At 51.9% G+C, this 16,332-nt stretch overlaps 1 protein-coding gene across 5 annotated transcripts in view; it reads right to left on the bottom strand.

Annotated features, from left to right (window-relative positions):
* Positions 1 to 16,332, bottom strand: part of SH3RF1 (SH3 domain containing ring finger 1) — a 164,331-nt gene that overhangs the window by 37,428 nt on the left and 110,571 nt on the right. For all 5 annotated transcript variants that reach the window (XM_057548731.1, XM_057548730.1, XM_057548732.1 and 2 more), the window contains exon 5: positions 2,988 to 3,290. In XM_057548731.1, the coding sequence (XP_057404714.1) occupies positions 2,988 to 3,290 (303 nt within the window). The remainder of the gene's footprint in view (positions 1 to 2,987; positions 3,291 to 16,332) is intronic.

Raw genomic sequence — 16,332 nt, forward strand, 5'->3', positions numbered from 1 at the left:
AAGATAAATGAGGCTCTGTTCAAAGTGCACACTGTTACCTAGGAACCTTCGGGGTGGGAAAAACTCACCAAAACTCAGCTTCCAGGGCCTGACCCTACAAGCCGCGGAGGAAGTCCTCACTAGTGTCTGACGTCTCTCCAAGAGCCCCAGACCGGGAGGCAGGGTGATGAGCTCGAACGAGCCCGTGAACTTGGACAGTCACGTTGTGAGGGCGTGGGGTAGACCGGAGGCCGCCTGGGGTCTCTGCCCGCACGGCCCTGGACGTGGAGGGCCCTGCAGGCCCCAGTTCCACGCGGGTAAAGGAAGAGACAGAGTCACCAAAGGATGACTCAAGGCAGAAGCAAGCGGCAGGAGTGGCCGGGCCGAGCGGGGCAGGTCCAGAACGAACGCCCTGAGCAGGCGGGGCAGGCTGGCTTTCCACCGCGCTCACTCCTTCCTGTGGGGCTGCACGCTGGCTTGGTTCCCTCCCCGGGGAAGGGCTACGTGGAGAGTGGGGAAAGCAAAGAGGAGGGAGTGGGTGGACCTTCTCGCTTCCCCTGAAGCTGCCGGCAACACAAAAACGCTACAAAGCACTGAACGTCATGAATCACTCCTGCAGCTGGCAGAGGGCACAAAACATCGAGGGTGCGGCCAGAGGAGCAGACAGACGCCTAGCTGCTTGTGACACCGCGTGCTTTACAGACGCCCATCACAGACATCTGTGCACACCTGTGCTGGGGACCTGCCTGACAGCACAGCCTACAAATCACCTTGCGGTTCTCGCATCTGACGGTGCCAGAGTCACCAACACGACAGCAAGCAAGCTGTCTGCTCCTTCTGTCCTGCAGGATTTCGACGTGACAGTGCGATCTCTAAGTGCCATCCGGAAGCACGAAGACGAGCCCGGACAGGGGAGCTGACCCGCAGGCAACGTCACGGTGGCCTGACCCCCTCCACGTGGCTTTCGTTCGGGTGCGAGAGGACGAACGTTCACTGCTGCAGGCCCCGTGCTTTGGATTTTCTCATCAAAGCAACCAAACCGCGTGAAGCAAAAGCAAGAAGGACACGAGGCCCAAAGCAGGAGACACCTCCAGCCTAGGGCCCGTCACGTCTACAGCAGGTCCGTCCTGGGTTGGACCGGGCTGGTCCTGCTTCACTGTGGCCCGGAGAGCCCGGTGACGGGCCCAGGACCCGGGGCCGGGAGTGCGCACTGGAGCTGAGGCTGGAGAACCCAGGCAGCGCTGCAAACCTCTCCCATCTCTTCTAGAAATAACCTCTCCCTGAGGCAACATGTCAGCACTGAGAACAGGACCTGTTAGAACACGGGGAGGCTGTCTTCATGGAAACAGAGAGGAGCCCGAAAGCTTCCTCAGCTACCGCGCCCAAGACACAAACAGCCCCGCCCTCCCGTGCCCACGCCCAGCGCCGTGCCCAACACCGGGGTCTCTGGCACAGACGCTGGGTGACCCGCCTTCCCCTCCACCTTCTCCACGGCCACAGACGGCTGTCCACACCTCCAAGTCTGTGCCCTGCTGAGCTGCCCCGAGTCCCAGCAGAAGCTCATCTTTTATTTCAAGAAAACATCACTGTGAATGCTGCTGACATCACAAAATGAAAAACACAGTCCCGCGACCTGGTTTTCCATAGGGAAGAGCCCTCGTCACCGGCCCCTCCATCAGAGCCCCCCTCAGAGAGGGACCTGCAGCTTTGACCCCTCCAGGGTCACCCCCCTCGTACTCCTTGCTCAGACCTGGAACCGGGTCTATTTCCACAGGCTTGATCCCTTCCTGGTTCTCCTCTACACACTGTCCAAGTGACTCACTCACTCAACAAATGTTTATGCTGCTTACTGTCTGTCTGACGCTTGGGAACAGCAGTGAACAGACAAAGCCCTCTGCACTCCTCCGTGTGTGTGTGTGTGTGTCCACATGTGTATCTCTGTGTGCGTGTCCATGTCCTACTTCCTCTGCAGGGTCACGTGCCATGGCCACACCACCTAAAAAAACGCTGCTGAGCCACAATCCCATTCAGAAACTACGAGATTTCAGTGTGGACCTGCAGGACGGGGTCAAGTGGCATTTCAATAACCTTGGTAAGGAACGCCGAACGCTGCACTGCACATTTTTATTCCGTGGTCCAAAACAGGCATGTATCAACCTGTGTGGTATATGTTTGTTTTTTACAAAGCACGGTGGAATGTCTATAAAACCTGCATGAATTTTAAGATGAAACACAAGACTTGAAAGCAGTGTCTCCCGCTGCGGCAGGCTGCTCAGGACCCGGCTCTCTGGCCTCTGGTGGTAGAGGACACCGCTGTCCTCTACCTGGGTAATCGCAGCTGCCTGTGACCTGGGTGGCCCCCCGGCCCGGGGCTCAGTCTGCCCACAACTACGGTCTGACGCAGAGAAGCCCACGTCTTCTCCGTCCTGGGTACACAGTGCGTGCACGGCGCCCAGAGCATCTGTAAGAAGGCACTCGAGACCTGTCTGCCAGATGAATTACCAACGTTCCCAATCATCATGTGTATTTTTACTAACACAAGAATAACATGTAGCTATGTCTTAAGGCCATGCAAAGTCTTGATGAACTAACAAGTTAAAAAAATAACACTAGGCCAATTTCTAGTTTAAACTAAATGCTTCTCCCCGTCCTTTCCCCGTAACGCTGACTGGAAGCCTGGACACCAGGGTAAGTGACACAGACGCAGGCAGCTGCAACCCCACATTGTGACCACGGCACCTCCAGTTTGGGTGGAGGTGAGGTTTCAGGGGGCGAGAAGGCTCTGTCCCGCTGAGTGGGGGCCGGATGGGGAAAGCACTCAGCATGACTGGAGCCATCTTGTAATTGCCGCTCTGCCCTTTGGAGGTGACTGAGCTGACCTGGGGACATCCAGGCTGGTCCCCGCCCCCGCATTTCCACCCACAAACGCAGAGGGCTTTGCCCCGGGAGAGCTGCTGTCCCCCGAAGGCTGACACCGCGGTGGCCCCGGGGCTGGGCAGTGCGGGTACCTGAGAGGGGGCGCTGCACGAGAGCCCGGCCAGCTCGCCGATGCGCGCGGCGGCCGTGGGGTTGCTGGAGCTGATGAGGACCGGGGGGCTGATCTCCATGGAGTGGCGCTGCTGGGTGGCCTGCGACGCCTTGCTGGCCGTGGTCAAGGAGGTGAACGAGTGCCGCTTCTTCGTGTTCTTCTTGGCTTCGGGCTGCTTGGGGGCCGCGCTGCTCGGGGCAGCGGCCGGGGCGCCCTCCCCAGCGCCAACGCCCCCGGCGGGAGGCTGGTCCCACTCGATCAGCTGCTTGGCCGCCGAGTTAAACTGCAAACCAGCAGAGGACACAAGAAGGTCAGGTGACAGGTGTTCTCGACACCCTTGTATCTAAAGCTGAACATCATCACTTTAAAGTTTGCAGGTGCAAGGACACCTTTCTCCCCACGCGAGATGTCTTTTCTCTCAATACGAGGATTGCACTGTACGTACACCACAGAGAGATGCTAAACCAAGGACAAACAATTCCAGTGCAACACCAGCAAGATCAAGAACATTTTTTCCCCCCAAGAATCTTCAGAATATCTGATTTGAAACGTCGCCAGTGACAAATGAAGATTTGTTTCGGCCCCTGGGGAAATGCAGAGAACAGTGAGGCGCAGGGTGCGGTCACACGGCAGCCTCTACTGCTTGGTAACAGCTGGGCTCCGCTCGGGCCGGACCTGCAGGGCAGCTTCCGGCGGTGACTGCGGGCAAGGCCGTCACCGTGGACCCGGCACACTTCCACGGGAATGAACGCCCCCACCTCCCCGTCCTGGGGGGGCCCTCACAGAAGTGTCGGCAGAAACTCCTGATTACTTTTTGTCACGTCATGTGCCCGTGATTTTCCTGAGCTTAAATTTTGAATTGTAACACGTCGAGACCTGAAATCCAAGTCCTGCTGCCAAGTGAACTTGGCCTGTTTGAAAAGTTGTCTGAGTGTAAAGTCGGGGCCCGACGGTTTGTCAAAAGCTGCCCACGGGGTTGGGAACGCCAGCAAGAAAGAACACAGGGTGTTTCTGTTCCCTGAGGTCAAACACAACATTTCTAGAAAGCTTCCATGACAAGCAGCTGCATACGTACTTACCCAGATAGTACAGTAACGGGAAACATCGGGCATAGTCTAACTTCTTAACAACCATGAAGATGAAAAACAATAAGCTCCTCGAAGAGAACTGGGGAAACAGTAAGGATAGTGGGGATCTTCCCATCCCAGCACTCTGCAAATGCCTCTTTCATCAAATGCTCTTTCCGCACCTAACTGGTTTACAACCGTGTCTCCCCAACCATGGACGAGGATGTCCTCCCAGAAGGATGGAAATCCTGTCGCGATACTGAAAGATGTGCACTTGCTCTGGCACCAGCGGCTCAGGAAGTTGGTGACTGAGCCCTGAAGCCAGTGCTTCCAGATGAAAACCGGCTAAGAGGGTTCCTGCGGCTTCCTGAGGACCCGCCGTCACGGGGCCTGACAGCTTTTCTATCACAAGCCTACCCCTCCTTCAGACCACAGGGATTCTATCCACGTAAAAACTTTCAAGACTCGCAGGCAGTTAACGCCCCAGTGATGCTGGGCGATGCCCGAGTGCCAGGGGGAGGGGAATCATGACTCCGGCGGGTGTTAGGGACGAAGGCTGGGCTGCCGGGAAGGGGTGGCATTTGGCCCGGAGACCCCGTATTCACAATGCTGCCTTGGTCCCAAGAGAATCATATGCCCAAGGAAGCAAGGCCATGCTCTGTTTTCATGGCAGGGTGGCCCAGACCTCAGGACAGAGCAGCAGACTGTGTGGGGCGAGGGTCCTTGTTCCTGCACAGGCTGGGGACGAGGGTCTGAAATTGGAGCAGACAGACCGTCCCTTCATTCCCCTCACCCCAAACCCATCACCCAGCGAGATGGAAGACCAGGACCGCGATGCCAGAGCTCAGGGGTCTGGGCATGCCTCATTCCAGGGTGAGCTCACCTTGACAGGAAAGCAAGGACCCGACGGCTTTTCATGGAATTTCAAGGAACTCTGTATGAGCTCCAGTGTGGCTTTCTTTCCACGACCTTCTCCAGCTGCAACCCCTAAGTTCACCGTCCACCCACAAAACAAATCTGTGCCCAAAAACACCTTCATCCCAGCCCTGGGTGACAACTGGCTGGTAAGACTCAGGGTGGATACCAGGCCATTCAGTAGCCTGGAGCGGAAAGCAGGTACCAGCAGGATTTGTCGATCTTAAAACTGTAAATGTCCCTTTTTGGGAAACCCTGAAATTTAGAAGGAATTAGTCTCTGAGAACTATCCGAAGCATAAATAAAACACGAGAAAGGAAATACTGACATAATAATAGTAATAACAACAGTAATAACAAGGCAATTTAAGAAACATCAAGATACTTTCTGTGTGTGCAGCTGGCCTCTTTGCTAAAGAGAATACAGTCTTTTTAAAATACAGTACTTAAATTTTTCTAAAAGTGAGCAAAAAAATTTAATGAGAACTAAGTTGAACAGTCGCCGTTTTATATAAAGCTTTGCAGAGGAATCGGCCTCTAGGTTCTAAGTATCAGAGGCTACACACAGTAGGTCTGTGCAGAGGGACCTTTTCTAATTCATAACCCACTAGGGTGTTTGTTCCTCAACATGATGGCTTTTCAATAAAAGGCAAATAAAGACTTTAAAATACATATTACAAAAGTAATACATGTTCATTACTTTAAACAGGAAATAGTGTAGATTTATGGTGAGTAAAAGGTGACGGGCCTCAGCCAGGTTCTGCCTCTGTCTCCCCCGCCGAACTGTTTCCCAGTTCTCTCACGCTCGACAGTTTGGAACATACCCTTCCATGTACTTTCTATGATGTTGTTAACTAAGCACCTGCTTCATTAATTTTAACACAAATGCAACCAAGCAGCACATACATTCTCTCCTCTCACTGCATCTCATGAAAAGCCCTTCCTGCGAACAGAGCAGGCTGGTCGCGTGGTACCCGCTGCATCCCCCTCTTGTGCATCCTGCCCGAACAACCATACCTGCAAGGCAAACTCCCAAAAGGGAAGCTGTCAGGTCTAAGTGTAGCCTGAAGCATTATTTGAAGGATAGTGCCCAACTGCACTCCAAAAATGTGTCCGTTTTCATCATCTCTGAGAGTGAATAAAAAGTCCCTGTTCCCCACATTGTTAACAGTGTTAGGTGTTACCATTTTTAAAAATCTCTATCAGTTACAGTATTAGGTGTTCTCAATCATTTTTAAAAATCTCTATCAGTTACAATATTAGGTGTTATCAATCATTTTTTAAAAACTATCAGTTGAAGAGGTAATTTGTATTCTCTTTTAATTTGTATTTCTCTATTAATGAGATTAAGCGTCTTTTTTCTTTTCCTAGGATTTCCTTATTCCCACACTTTATCCATTTTTCGATTGAGTTGTATTTTTCTTATAGATTTATAAGTGCTCTCTACAAAGTACAAAAATCATTCTTTAATATACTATGTATGCATGTATGTATATGAATGTGTATATATCTCCATTAAGTTAGAAACATTGTTCCAATTTGTTTTTTAACTTGATATGTTTGTCATATATACATTTTTCTTGGATGTGCAAATTTATTCACCTTTACCATTATGGCATCTCAAGCTAATATCATGCTTTAAAAATTTTTTTTCTACAACTTTTTTTTTTTTCATGGGTATATGTTCTTTTCTTCCAGATTATTTATTTATTTATTTATTTCTGGCTGTGTTGGGTCTTCGTTTCGTGCAAGGGCTTTCTCTAGTTGCGGCAAGCGGGGGCCACTCTTCATCGCGGTGCGCGGGCCTCTCGCTATCGTGGCCTCTCTTGTTGGCGGAGCACAGGCTCCAGACGCGCAGGCTCAGTAGTTGTGGTTCACGGGCCCAGTTGCTCCGCGGCATGTGGGATCTTCCCAGACCAGGGCTCGAACTCCTGTCCCCTGCATTGGCAGGCAGATTCCCAACCACTGCGCCACCAGGGAAGCCCTCTACAATCATTTTTAAAAATAAAATCACTTTTCTCCTAGTATATTTATGGTTCCTCCCTTTGTCCGTCTGTGTCTTTGAGCCACGAGGATGTTTGGTTTTGTGTCAAGACTGAAGCAGAGACAGTGCGTTCTTTCTTCCAGTGGCCCAGCAGCTTATATAGCATCCATCCTCTCCTGCCGGCTCTGAAAAGCCACCTTCACAAGCCAGGGTCAAAGGGAGAACCCTCTGCTGCACTGCCAGGCCCGGTGCCCAGTCCCCAGGGACGATGCCACTGGGTGGAAATTCATGCCACCACCTCTTCAAAGTAGAAATGAGTGTCTGCCTCACGTTACAGTCCTCTGCAAAGTGTTTTTACACAATGGCAATGGGGAATTTGCTTTTCCGGCAGTCTTCCATTCTTCCCTGTAATTTGGGTAACAAAGCTTTTGTTTTTGGATGATCTAAATACAAAAGCAAGCTTAGTCTTCATTCATCAAAGGAGACTTCCCCACAGCAGAGGAATAAACGGAGAGACTGAAGGGCGTAGTCATAAGTCTCTTTAATGGATCCGGAAGCCTCCCCCAGGTAGCAGCTCCATTTAGGCGTCTGTAGAGATTTGCTGAACGAATAAAGACATGCTGGCCTCTCAGAACCATCGAGGGAAGGGAGCACTGCCTCCAGACCAGCACTGTCCCACCGAAGCAGAACAAGAGCCACAAGTGTAACGTGAAATTTTCCAGTAGCCACATTTTAAAACATAAAAAGCAGCAGGTAAAATTAATAACGTATCTTACTGAACGTACGGAAGATGTTATCCCTTCGGCATGTAATCAGTATAAAGTTACGGAGACAGGTACGCCCTTGGTTTGGTATGAGTTTTGCCACCCACTGGGCACTGGCCACCCGCCTGCATCCCAGCTGGGACGGGGCACAGCGAGTGTCCCCAGAGGCACATAAGGAGCTCACGGCGGGGGGGGGGGGGGGGCGTCTCCGGAGGTTCGTCAGGCGCAAAGAACGTGCGGAACAGGAAGGACACCGACACGCACCTCCAAGCCCATCTCTGCAGCGTCCTGGGCCCGAACGGCTGGCCAGGAACACAGCACTGCCAGCCCCACGCACGGCAGGACCTGCCTCGCGGACCAGTCCCTTACCTTCCCCTCCGGTGGCCCCGGTGATTGGAAAACAAATACGCTAGAATGTTCTTTCCCAGGTTTCTGACTATGAAATGTAAGGGATGAAGGGAGGGAGCACGTCATCAAAAGCCTGAAAGATTTTTGCTTCAGGGGAGCTGAGGAGAGGACCGTCCGAGCCTGGAGGTGAAAGGCCCAGGGGGTCTCAGGCCCCCATCCTAACCGGCTGAGGAACAGTGGGGGCCATTCGAACGCCCCGGCTTCAGGTTTATACACCAGGACGGGAACCTGTCCTGTGCACCCAGGGGGCACGGGAAAGCGCCTGTCACCTGCAATGCGCCACACGAATGTGGTTGACTCTCACCATCACTCGAGGCCCAGCCTGCCCTTCACCTGCCCCGTCGTCGCCTGGGGGGATGCGGGTGCGTGTCTCCTGTTTCTCAGACGTCACATGAGGCTGGACTTGGCGATCTAGAAAGTCTTACGCCCATACAAGGGACAAATGCCTTTTCTCAACACCAAACAGAAAGACCCCCTTCACAGTAGGCAGAGACCGAGACCTCGGGTCCATGGTGACCGGAGTCAAAGCTCGGGGAGACCTTCCCTCGCCGGTACTTTCTCTGAGCAACTGTTATAAGCGGGGCGCAGTGCTGGGCTGGGGGGAGAGAAACATCCCCTGGACTCGGGAGAGAAGAGGACCAGGGAAGCGGCACCTGGGTTTCTAGCAGTAATCGGGGGCTGTGCCGCCATGTGTCTGCACAGCTGGGGCAGGCGAGGTCAGGGGACGCCGGCAGCAACGGTGCACGGTTCAGCGACCTAGGGAGGGTCTCTCTCTCTCTCTCTCTCTCTCTCCTCTCCCCCGCTTCTCTTCTCTCCCCCTCTCTCTCTCCCTCCTTCCCTCCCTCTCTCCCTCGCCCTCTCTCCTCTCTTTCCCTCTCTTCTCTCCTCTCTTTCCCTCTCTTCTCTCCTCTCTCTCCCTCTCTCCCCCTCTCTCTCTCCTTCTCTCTCTCCCCCTCCTCGCCCCCCTCTCTCTTCCTCTCTTCTCTCTCTCCCCCCTCCTCTCTCTCCTTCTCTCTCCCCCTCCTCGCCCCCCTCTCTCTTCCTCTCTTCTCTCTCTCTCCCCCCTCCTCTCTCTCCCCCTTTCTCTCCCCCCCTCCTCTCTCCCCTCACTCTCTCGCCCTCTCTCTCCCCTCTCTCTCTCTTCCTCTCTCCTCTCTCTCTCTCCCCCTCTCTCTCCCCCTCTCTCTCTGCAGCTGCTGCCAGTGTCAGCTGGTTCTTTTTTAAAGGAAAGCTAGACATTTAAGCCTATGTAAAATCTCCTGATTTTCCACCTGAACAACTAATTAAAACAAAAGCACCCTGCAAACCAAGCGTGGAAGTCCTGCAGGCCATGCCAGCTGGGGGCTCTGACGGGGCAGGAAGCGTTAAGAACATGCAGGGCCAGGAGGGGGCGACGGCGCCCAGGACCGCCGGCGAGGAGACCAGGGAGGCGGGGCCGGGTGGGGCGGGGCGGGGCCGGCCGGGGGCGGGGCGGGGCCAGGAGGCTCTTGCAGGGAAAGGAAGAAGCAAGCAGCATGGCAGGGGTCACCGTCGCCGGGAGGGTAAAGCACGACAGCAGCTAGCCGGCAGCCAGGAGGGCGATGCCCGCATGGACTGAGCGAGTGACCCTGGGGATTCTGGCAGGAGAGCAGGAGGGAGCTGGCACTGTCACTGAGGGGGGTGCAGACAGCGTACAGCCCGAGGACGGCGAGAGGCTGACCCTCCTCCAACAGGAAGGGGAGCCCGGGCGAGAAAACACTGGAAATGGAAACCAGGAAAGGTGAGCGGACGCAGCCCTGTCTGGGAGAGCAGGTGCGGAGGGACAGCCCTGACCCCAGGACGACAGAGACGCCAACAGCGACCACGCAGGGAGGGCGGGGGGAGCTGGACCCCAAAGGTCAAGGCTGAAGGGCAGGCCCACCATTACCTCGGCAGCGACAGATCAATCGCGGTGCCCAGGAGAGAGCCCAGTGGATGACTTAAAACCTGGGCCAGCTCACTTCCCTGTGCTCCTGGATCTGACAAGACACCAGGTTTGGGGTGTGTTTCTCTCTCACCAAACACACACCGTAAACAAGAAACGTCTGGTAACCCGAAGGATACGTTCAACGACACATTCCATCTTCAAGGACCTCGTGAGTAGATGCAGGAAGAAATATACACACATCCATCTCAGGAGGTTAAGAATATGGAACTGCCATTAAATTCTAAGCAAGCATTTGTTCACGTGACAGGACACACGGACAGAAATCCCACGTTGATAGGTAATCAGTTAATAAACCAGTGAACGATATTTCGCCCCCCTCCCCTGGAACCCAAAGTGTTGGGGGTAGCGGGTGGGAAACAGAGACCGCCAGGAAGGAATCGGCACAGAACAGGACACGCGGCGACCCCGCACAGGGGTTTGGGACCTTCCTCTCCCTTCCCGCCTGCAGAGATGCTTGCTCGCACACCCGTGAGGCCTGGGGGAAAGGCCACTCCACTGTCACCAGGGCAGCTGCTCCACACCACCTCCCGACACTCTTCCTGAAACACGTCTACTTCATCACAGGAAAGCTTCTTCCCGGAGCTTCATCATCAAGATGCCACAGATGCACACAGATATGCAGAACACTCATTCTGCCTCTTCCAGGACACAAGACAACCCTTGCTTGATTAAACTGCACCTACTTCCCTGCTTTTTTTGGGGGGGGGCTGCATTGGATCTTCGTTGCTGCACGCGGGCTTTCTCTAGTTGCAGCGAGCGGGGGCTACTCTTCATTGTGGTGCGCGGGCTTCTCATTGCGGTGGCTTCTCTTGTTGTGGAGCACAGGCTCTAGGCGCACGGGCTTCAGTAGTTGTGACGGGCGGGCTCAGCAGTTGTGACTCACGGGCTTAGTTGCTCCACGGCATGTGGGATCTTCCCGGGCCAGGGATCGAACCCGTGTCCCCTGCATTGGCAGGCAGATTCTCAACCACTGCGCCACCAGGGAAGTCCCTACTTCACTTCTTGAAAAGCCTTAGTTACTACCAAATTTAGGGTGTATAAAGCAATGTGATAAAAATTTCAAATAATAAAATTTAAGACCTTAAAACATTGTGGTTTTAATGAATGTGTGATTTTTTTCTTAAAAAAAGCAACCTCAGTTCTTTGAAATTGTTGAATAGTTCATCATTTCTGAAAATTAACCTTCTGGGTGTTCCAACCTGAAACGTTGTCACTAGTCTTGATGAAAAATCAAAATGAACTAAACACTTCTGAAGCGAAGCTTGGTAATAACAGTGATTCTGTACCAACCTTAGGAAGGCTAGCCATCATCACCACATGTCCTCGGAGGCAACTGCAGGGCAAGGGTCTAGGGCAGACACGGGCTGTCTGAGAAAGACCACAATTCACCTCTCAATTACTGGCTGGGTGTCCCTAAACAAGACACTTGTTTAAAAAATGGAAAAATAATTAACTAAATTACAGTTTAGCTCCTGAAATGTTTATTAGGCAGTCACAAACACTGATGGTTAGTAGCACTATAATAGTGTAGAGAAAGGCAAAATCATATGTGTGGTCTCATTAAATAAAGCACAGGGCAAAGGAATGGAAGGATATTTACCAAAATTATATGTGATGGGCCTAAGGGTTCCCTTTCTTTCCTTTCCAGCTCTTCTGGAATGTGATTATACCGTAGAAATAAAATCATTAAAAGTGTTTTTTTATCTACGATGTGGCCCCCAGGAAAACACTGAATCCTATACACACAAAACTGCACTCCTGGCACGTGCCAGGCTGTAAGAATGGACAAGCTGCGTACCAGGGAAGTCTGACACGAGGAGAGGGTTGCTCTTGTTTCTGCAAAGGAGAATCAGGGAAGAATGGCTTCATGAGAAATGATAGTTTTCATCAGGACCCTGAAGAAAGGGTGAGCTTTCCACAGGCACATGGACCAAGAAACATCCCCGATGAGCTGTAAAGGTATGGAAAATTCCCAGGTATGGAATTTTCCAGGAACAATCATCAGACCAACTTAGCGAGGGTGCAGGGGAATACGGCCAGGCTAAAGAATTTGAGGACTCCTGGGGGAAAGCGCTGCGGACATTAGACACCAACTGGTCATTACCCTTGGCCTCTGCTCCAGGCTCCACGGGACGCCTGCAGGTTTATGTTCTATGAAACTACCCAGAGTGCTGGAAACTGCCTGCTCATGAAGCGAGAAGTCGATAAACATTAACCCATCTTTAGAATCTCAGCTCCCGGAATGTTTTCCTGATGGAAAACAAAAGGAAACTCTTAAATTGGAAAGAGGCTGCTGCATAATAGATGGGGTGCAAACTGCCCTAAGTAAATCCTTACCTAATTTACAGGGCTCCTTTTCTGATTGGGTCTGGCCAGGTTGCCTCGAGCTGTCTGCAGCAAGCAGGGGTTTTTCCTGGAGTCCAGAGACCTGCCTCTGCCCTGAGAAATTCGGAATCTAGAGATCCTCTCCCCTTCTGCCATTGTGGCAAAACGAAATGCAACTATTACTTGCACCAGGCTGACGGCTCTCAGAGGATACGAGGACCCGCAGCGCAGGACAGAGCCCACGGGGCTGAAAGCGCTACTCAAAGCAGGGCCGCTGTAGACTTGGAGGTGAACGAATGTATTACACTGGGCACGGGGTAAGTCTCCCTCACCGGTTCCTCAACAGCAACTCTAGATTTCATTTATAGAAATTAAGTTACCTCCCTCACCAGTACCTCAACAGCATCTCTAGATTTCATTTATAGAAATTAATTTACCTCAAAAATGGAGGGAGAAAGTTAGTGCGGCAACCAACTGCCTTCCGGACTTCCCAACAATTTCTCTAAATGTATTTTATAAAAATTACTTCACTTCAGAACTGAAGGGGTATTTGGAAGCCAAGCAATATCGTAATTCTCTTTCCAACTCCCCCCCCCCAACAATTTTCCTACATTTCTCATTTAAAAAGAAAAGATTTCAGTGAATTGAACATTTCACTTTTGCATTTAAAAGGAAAAGAATACATCCCAAAATACGAATGACAGAATATCTTTTTACATTGTTCAATCAGCTGTCTCTGATTAAGAGATCAAAGATGACGATTTTGATCCTCGGTTCTCATTACTCTCCAGAGCAGGGGTCCCCAACCAGCTGAATGTTAGGAACCAGGCTGCATGGCAGGAGGTGAGCAGCGGGCCAGCAAGCGAAGCTCCATCTGTATTTACAGCCGCTCCCCATCGCTCTCATTGCCGCCTGAGCTCCGCCTCCTGTCAGATGAGTGGCATTAGATTCTCACGGGAGCGTGAACCCTACTGTGAACTGTGCGTGCAAGGGATCTAGGTTGTGCGCTCCTTATGGGAATCTAATGCCTGATGATCTGAGGTGGAGCTGAGGCGGTGACGCTAGCGCTGGGGAGCGGCTGCAAATACAGATCATCATTAGCAGAGAGATTTGACGGCACAGAGACCATGATATATCAACTGCAGACTCACGTCAAAACCTTATCAGTGGACTTCCCTGGTGGTGCAGTGGTTGAGAATCTGCCTGCCGATGCAGGGGACACAGGTTCGAGCCCTGGTCTGGGAAGATCCCACATGCCGCGGAGCAGCTGGGCCCGTGAGCCACAACTACTGAGCCTGCACGTCTGGAGCCTGTGCTCCGCAACAAGAGAGGCCGCGACAGTGAGAGGCCCGCGCACCGTGATGAAGAGTGGCCCCCGCTCGCTGCAACTGGAGAAAGCCCTCGCACAGAAACGAAGACCCAACGCAGCCAAAAATAAATAAATAAAATTAAAAAAAAAAACAACACCCTATCAGTGAGTGGCAAGTGAAAACCAGCTCAGGGCTCCCACTGATTCTTCATTATGGTGCGTTGCATAATTATTTCATCATATGTTACAATGTAATAATAATGGAAATAAAGTGCACAAAGACTCTAACAAGTAAAGTGAACAATGCTCTTCTTAGCTCCTTCAAGGGGCACCTTGGCAACTTCAAACCCGATACCTAAACCTGCACCTGTAATTCCCTGAGACACAGATGACATCTCCCAAGCCCCCATGTCCACAGAAAAGGAAGCTATCACCCCACTGAAGGCTGCTGGTGCTCCGGGAGACCCACACACGTGACTTTCCACAGTTAAAGCTGATGACACCGTTCTGTTCCCTGGCCATAGAAATATCTCCCAAGATGTGTCTGATTCTGGAAGCTGAAAACAGCTTTACACTTTAAATATGCGCCGTTTATTATACGTCACTGATAACTCCATAAAGTTATTTTAGAAGAATGAGTATCCTTAACAATTAGGCCACCCTACATCTGCTCAAAGTGAGTCAAAGGAATAGTGTCAAGCAGGTGAAAATTCATCTAAGAACGTATCAGGGAGATAATCCGTAGAGGCTCCAGGATCTAATCCACAGAGTATGGCCACCGTTATTTTAGTCTGGAAAATTCTAAACTAGGCATAACCAAAGATTCACTCAGCTTCATTAAAAAACAATCTCCCTAAAGTCACCGGAGAGACCTTGTGCTTTGAGGGTGGTGGGGTCCAGATGTATCACTGAGATAAACCAATGAGAAAATGCATGGCTGGGTAGCGAATGCTGGAAGTCCTAGCTGAAAAATGTCAAAGTTGGTCACATCTGAAACCAGTTCATTCCTGATGTCGGCCCAAAAGGTCCTTGGGTTGCTCACTCATTCATTCAACCCACGTTTACTGAGGGTCAACCAGGGGCAGGTGACAGGCGGGGACCTTGGGAGAGCGGGTGAACCAGACAAGATGCTGACCCTGGGAGCTCATGTTCCATGCAGGGCGGACACTGGGAGACAGTAACATCCACAGATGAGACAGCTACAGGGGACAAGACGCGGTGGAGTGATTACAATGACAGCGGTGGTGACGGCCGCAGTGCCCCCTACACACCTCTCACCACTCGCAGGCAGCGCACAGCACCACCGGACGAACTCACCCTGAGGGCTCTACTATTTTACACATGAGGAGACCAGTCCCGCCACCATCACCGGTCCAGCCAAGACTGGAATCCAGGCCGTCTGGGCTCCGAGCCCAAGGTTTTCCAGGATCACAGCACCTGGTGGGTGAGGCAAAGCAGGTGGAAGAGGAAGAGCCTCTTTAGACGAGGTGGTGAGGGCAGGTGTGCCCACAGAGGTGACATCGGGGCAGCGATCTAACCCGAGGACGCAGCCCTTCCTTCTGGCAGTAACTACAGAGCCAGACAGCTGCCTAGCAGGCCACGCCCACCTCACGCCACCCGCACACGAGGAATGCTCACTTTTACATTCTATCTGCAGCAGAGCTGCTAAACAATTTTTTTTGTTGAAAAAACTGGGTAAGTGATAGTTTACATGAATGACTAAGAATCAAAATATTGTATGACACATTTAATAAAAATGTATAGCGCATAAGCCTACAATACACAACAATGTTTGAAAATCACCCAAAATGCCATATTTAGTACTTACTTCATTCAAACTTTTGGCTTGCTAAGAATTATGTCATCTTTGTCCAAATGACCACGAAATGTGAATGAGTCAGCTCTGAATTAATGAGGGTGTTAAAATCATTCGGTTTTGGAGAAGTCTGATATTTTTGAACAAAGAAAATAGCAAGCTACTGATTCCTTTTTACAACCGCACTCACTCCTTGACAAATACACCCTTTTACACATATCCTGACACGGTGTCTCCAAGAGTCCCCTGGGTTTCCCCAAGAAACATCTATCTTCCCTACGGAACAGAACCCACAGCCTCGGGGCTCTGATGGGAGAGTCTCCGGGGAAGCGTGATGGTGATCAAGGCAAGAGACCCCTCATCTTCACAGAGACCCGAGGGGCAGAATTCAAGGACATTCACGTGGCCGTTCTCTCCCTAGTCACCCCCAACCAGACTCTCCTTCTCTGCTCAAACCCTGAAGAATCTGGTACTTTAATCAGTGGTCATTTATCGGCAAGTCACCGTTTTCTCACCTCCTGTGATACAGGTGGGGAGCCCGGTGCACAGTCCTGGTGCTGGAGGGGAAGGCGGAAGGGAGGTGGGGAGCAGGGACGGGGAGGGCACAGCACCCCAGCATTGCCTCTCATGCCCTGGGTCCCCCCACTCAGCCCTCTCCTCACCCACCGCTGACACTCAGCTCCCAACTCGACCCCAGAGGTCCTGCTCCAGGCCTGCATCCCATCCCCTAGCCCATCCTACTTAAGAGTTTCTGCCACAGGCAAGTTCCGTG

This window comes from Balaenoptera acutorostrata, chromosome 6, assembly GCF_949987535.1.
Source record: "Balaenoptera acutorostrata chromosome 6, mBalAcu1.1, whole genome shotgun sequence".
In the NCBI taxonomy this organism is placed as follows: domain Eukaryota; kingdom Metazoa; phylum Chordata; class Mammalia; order Artiodactyla; family Balaenopteridae; genus Balaenoptera; species Balaenoptera acutorostrata.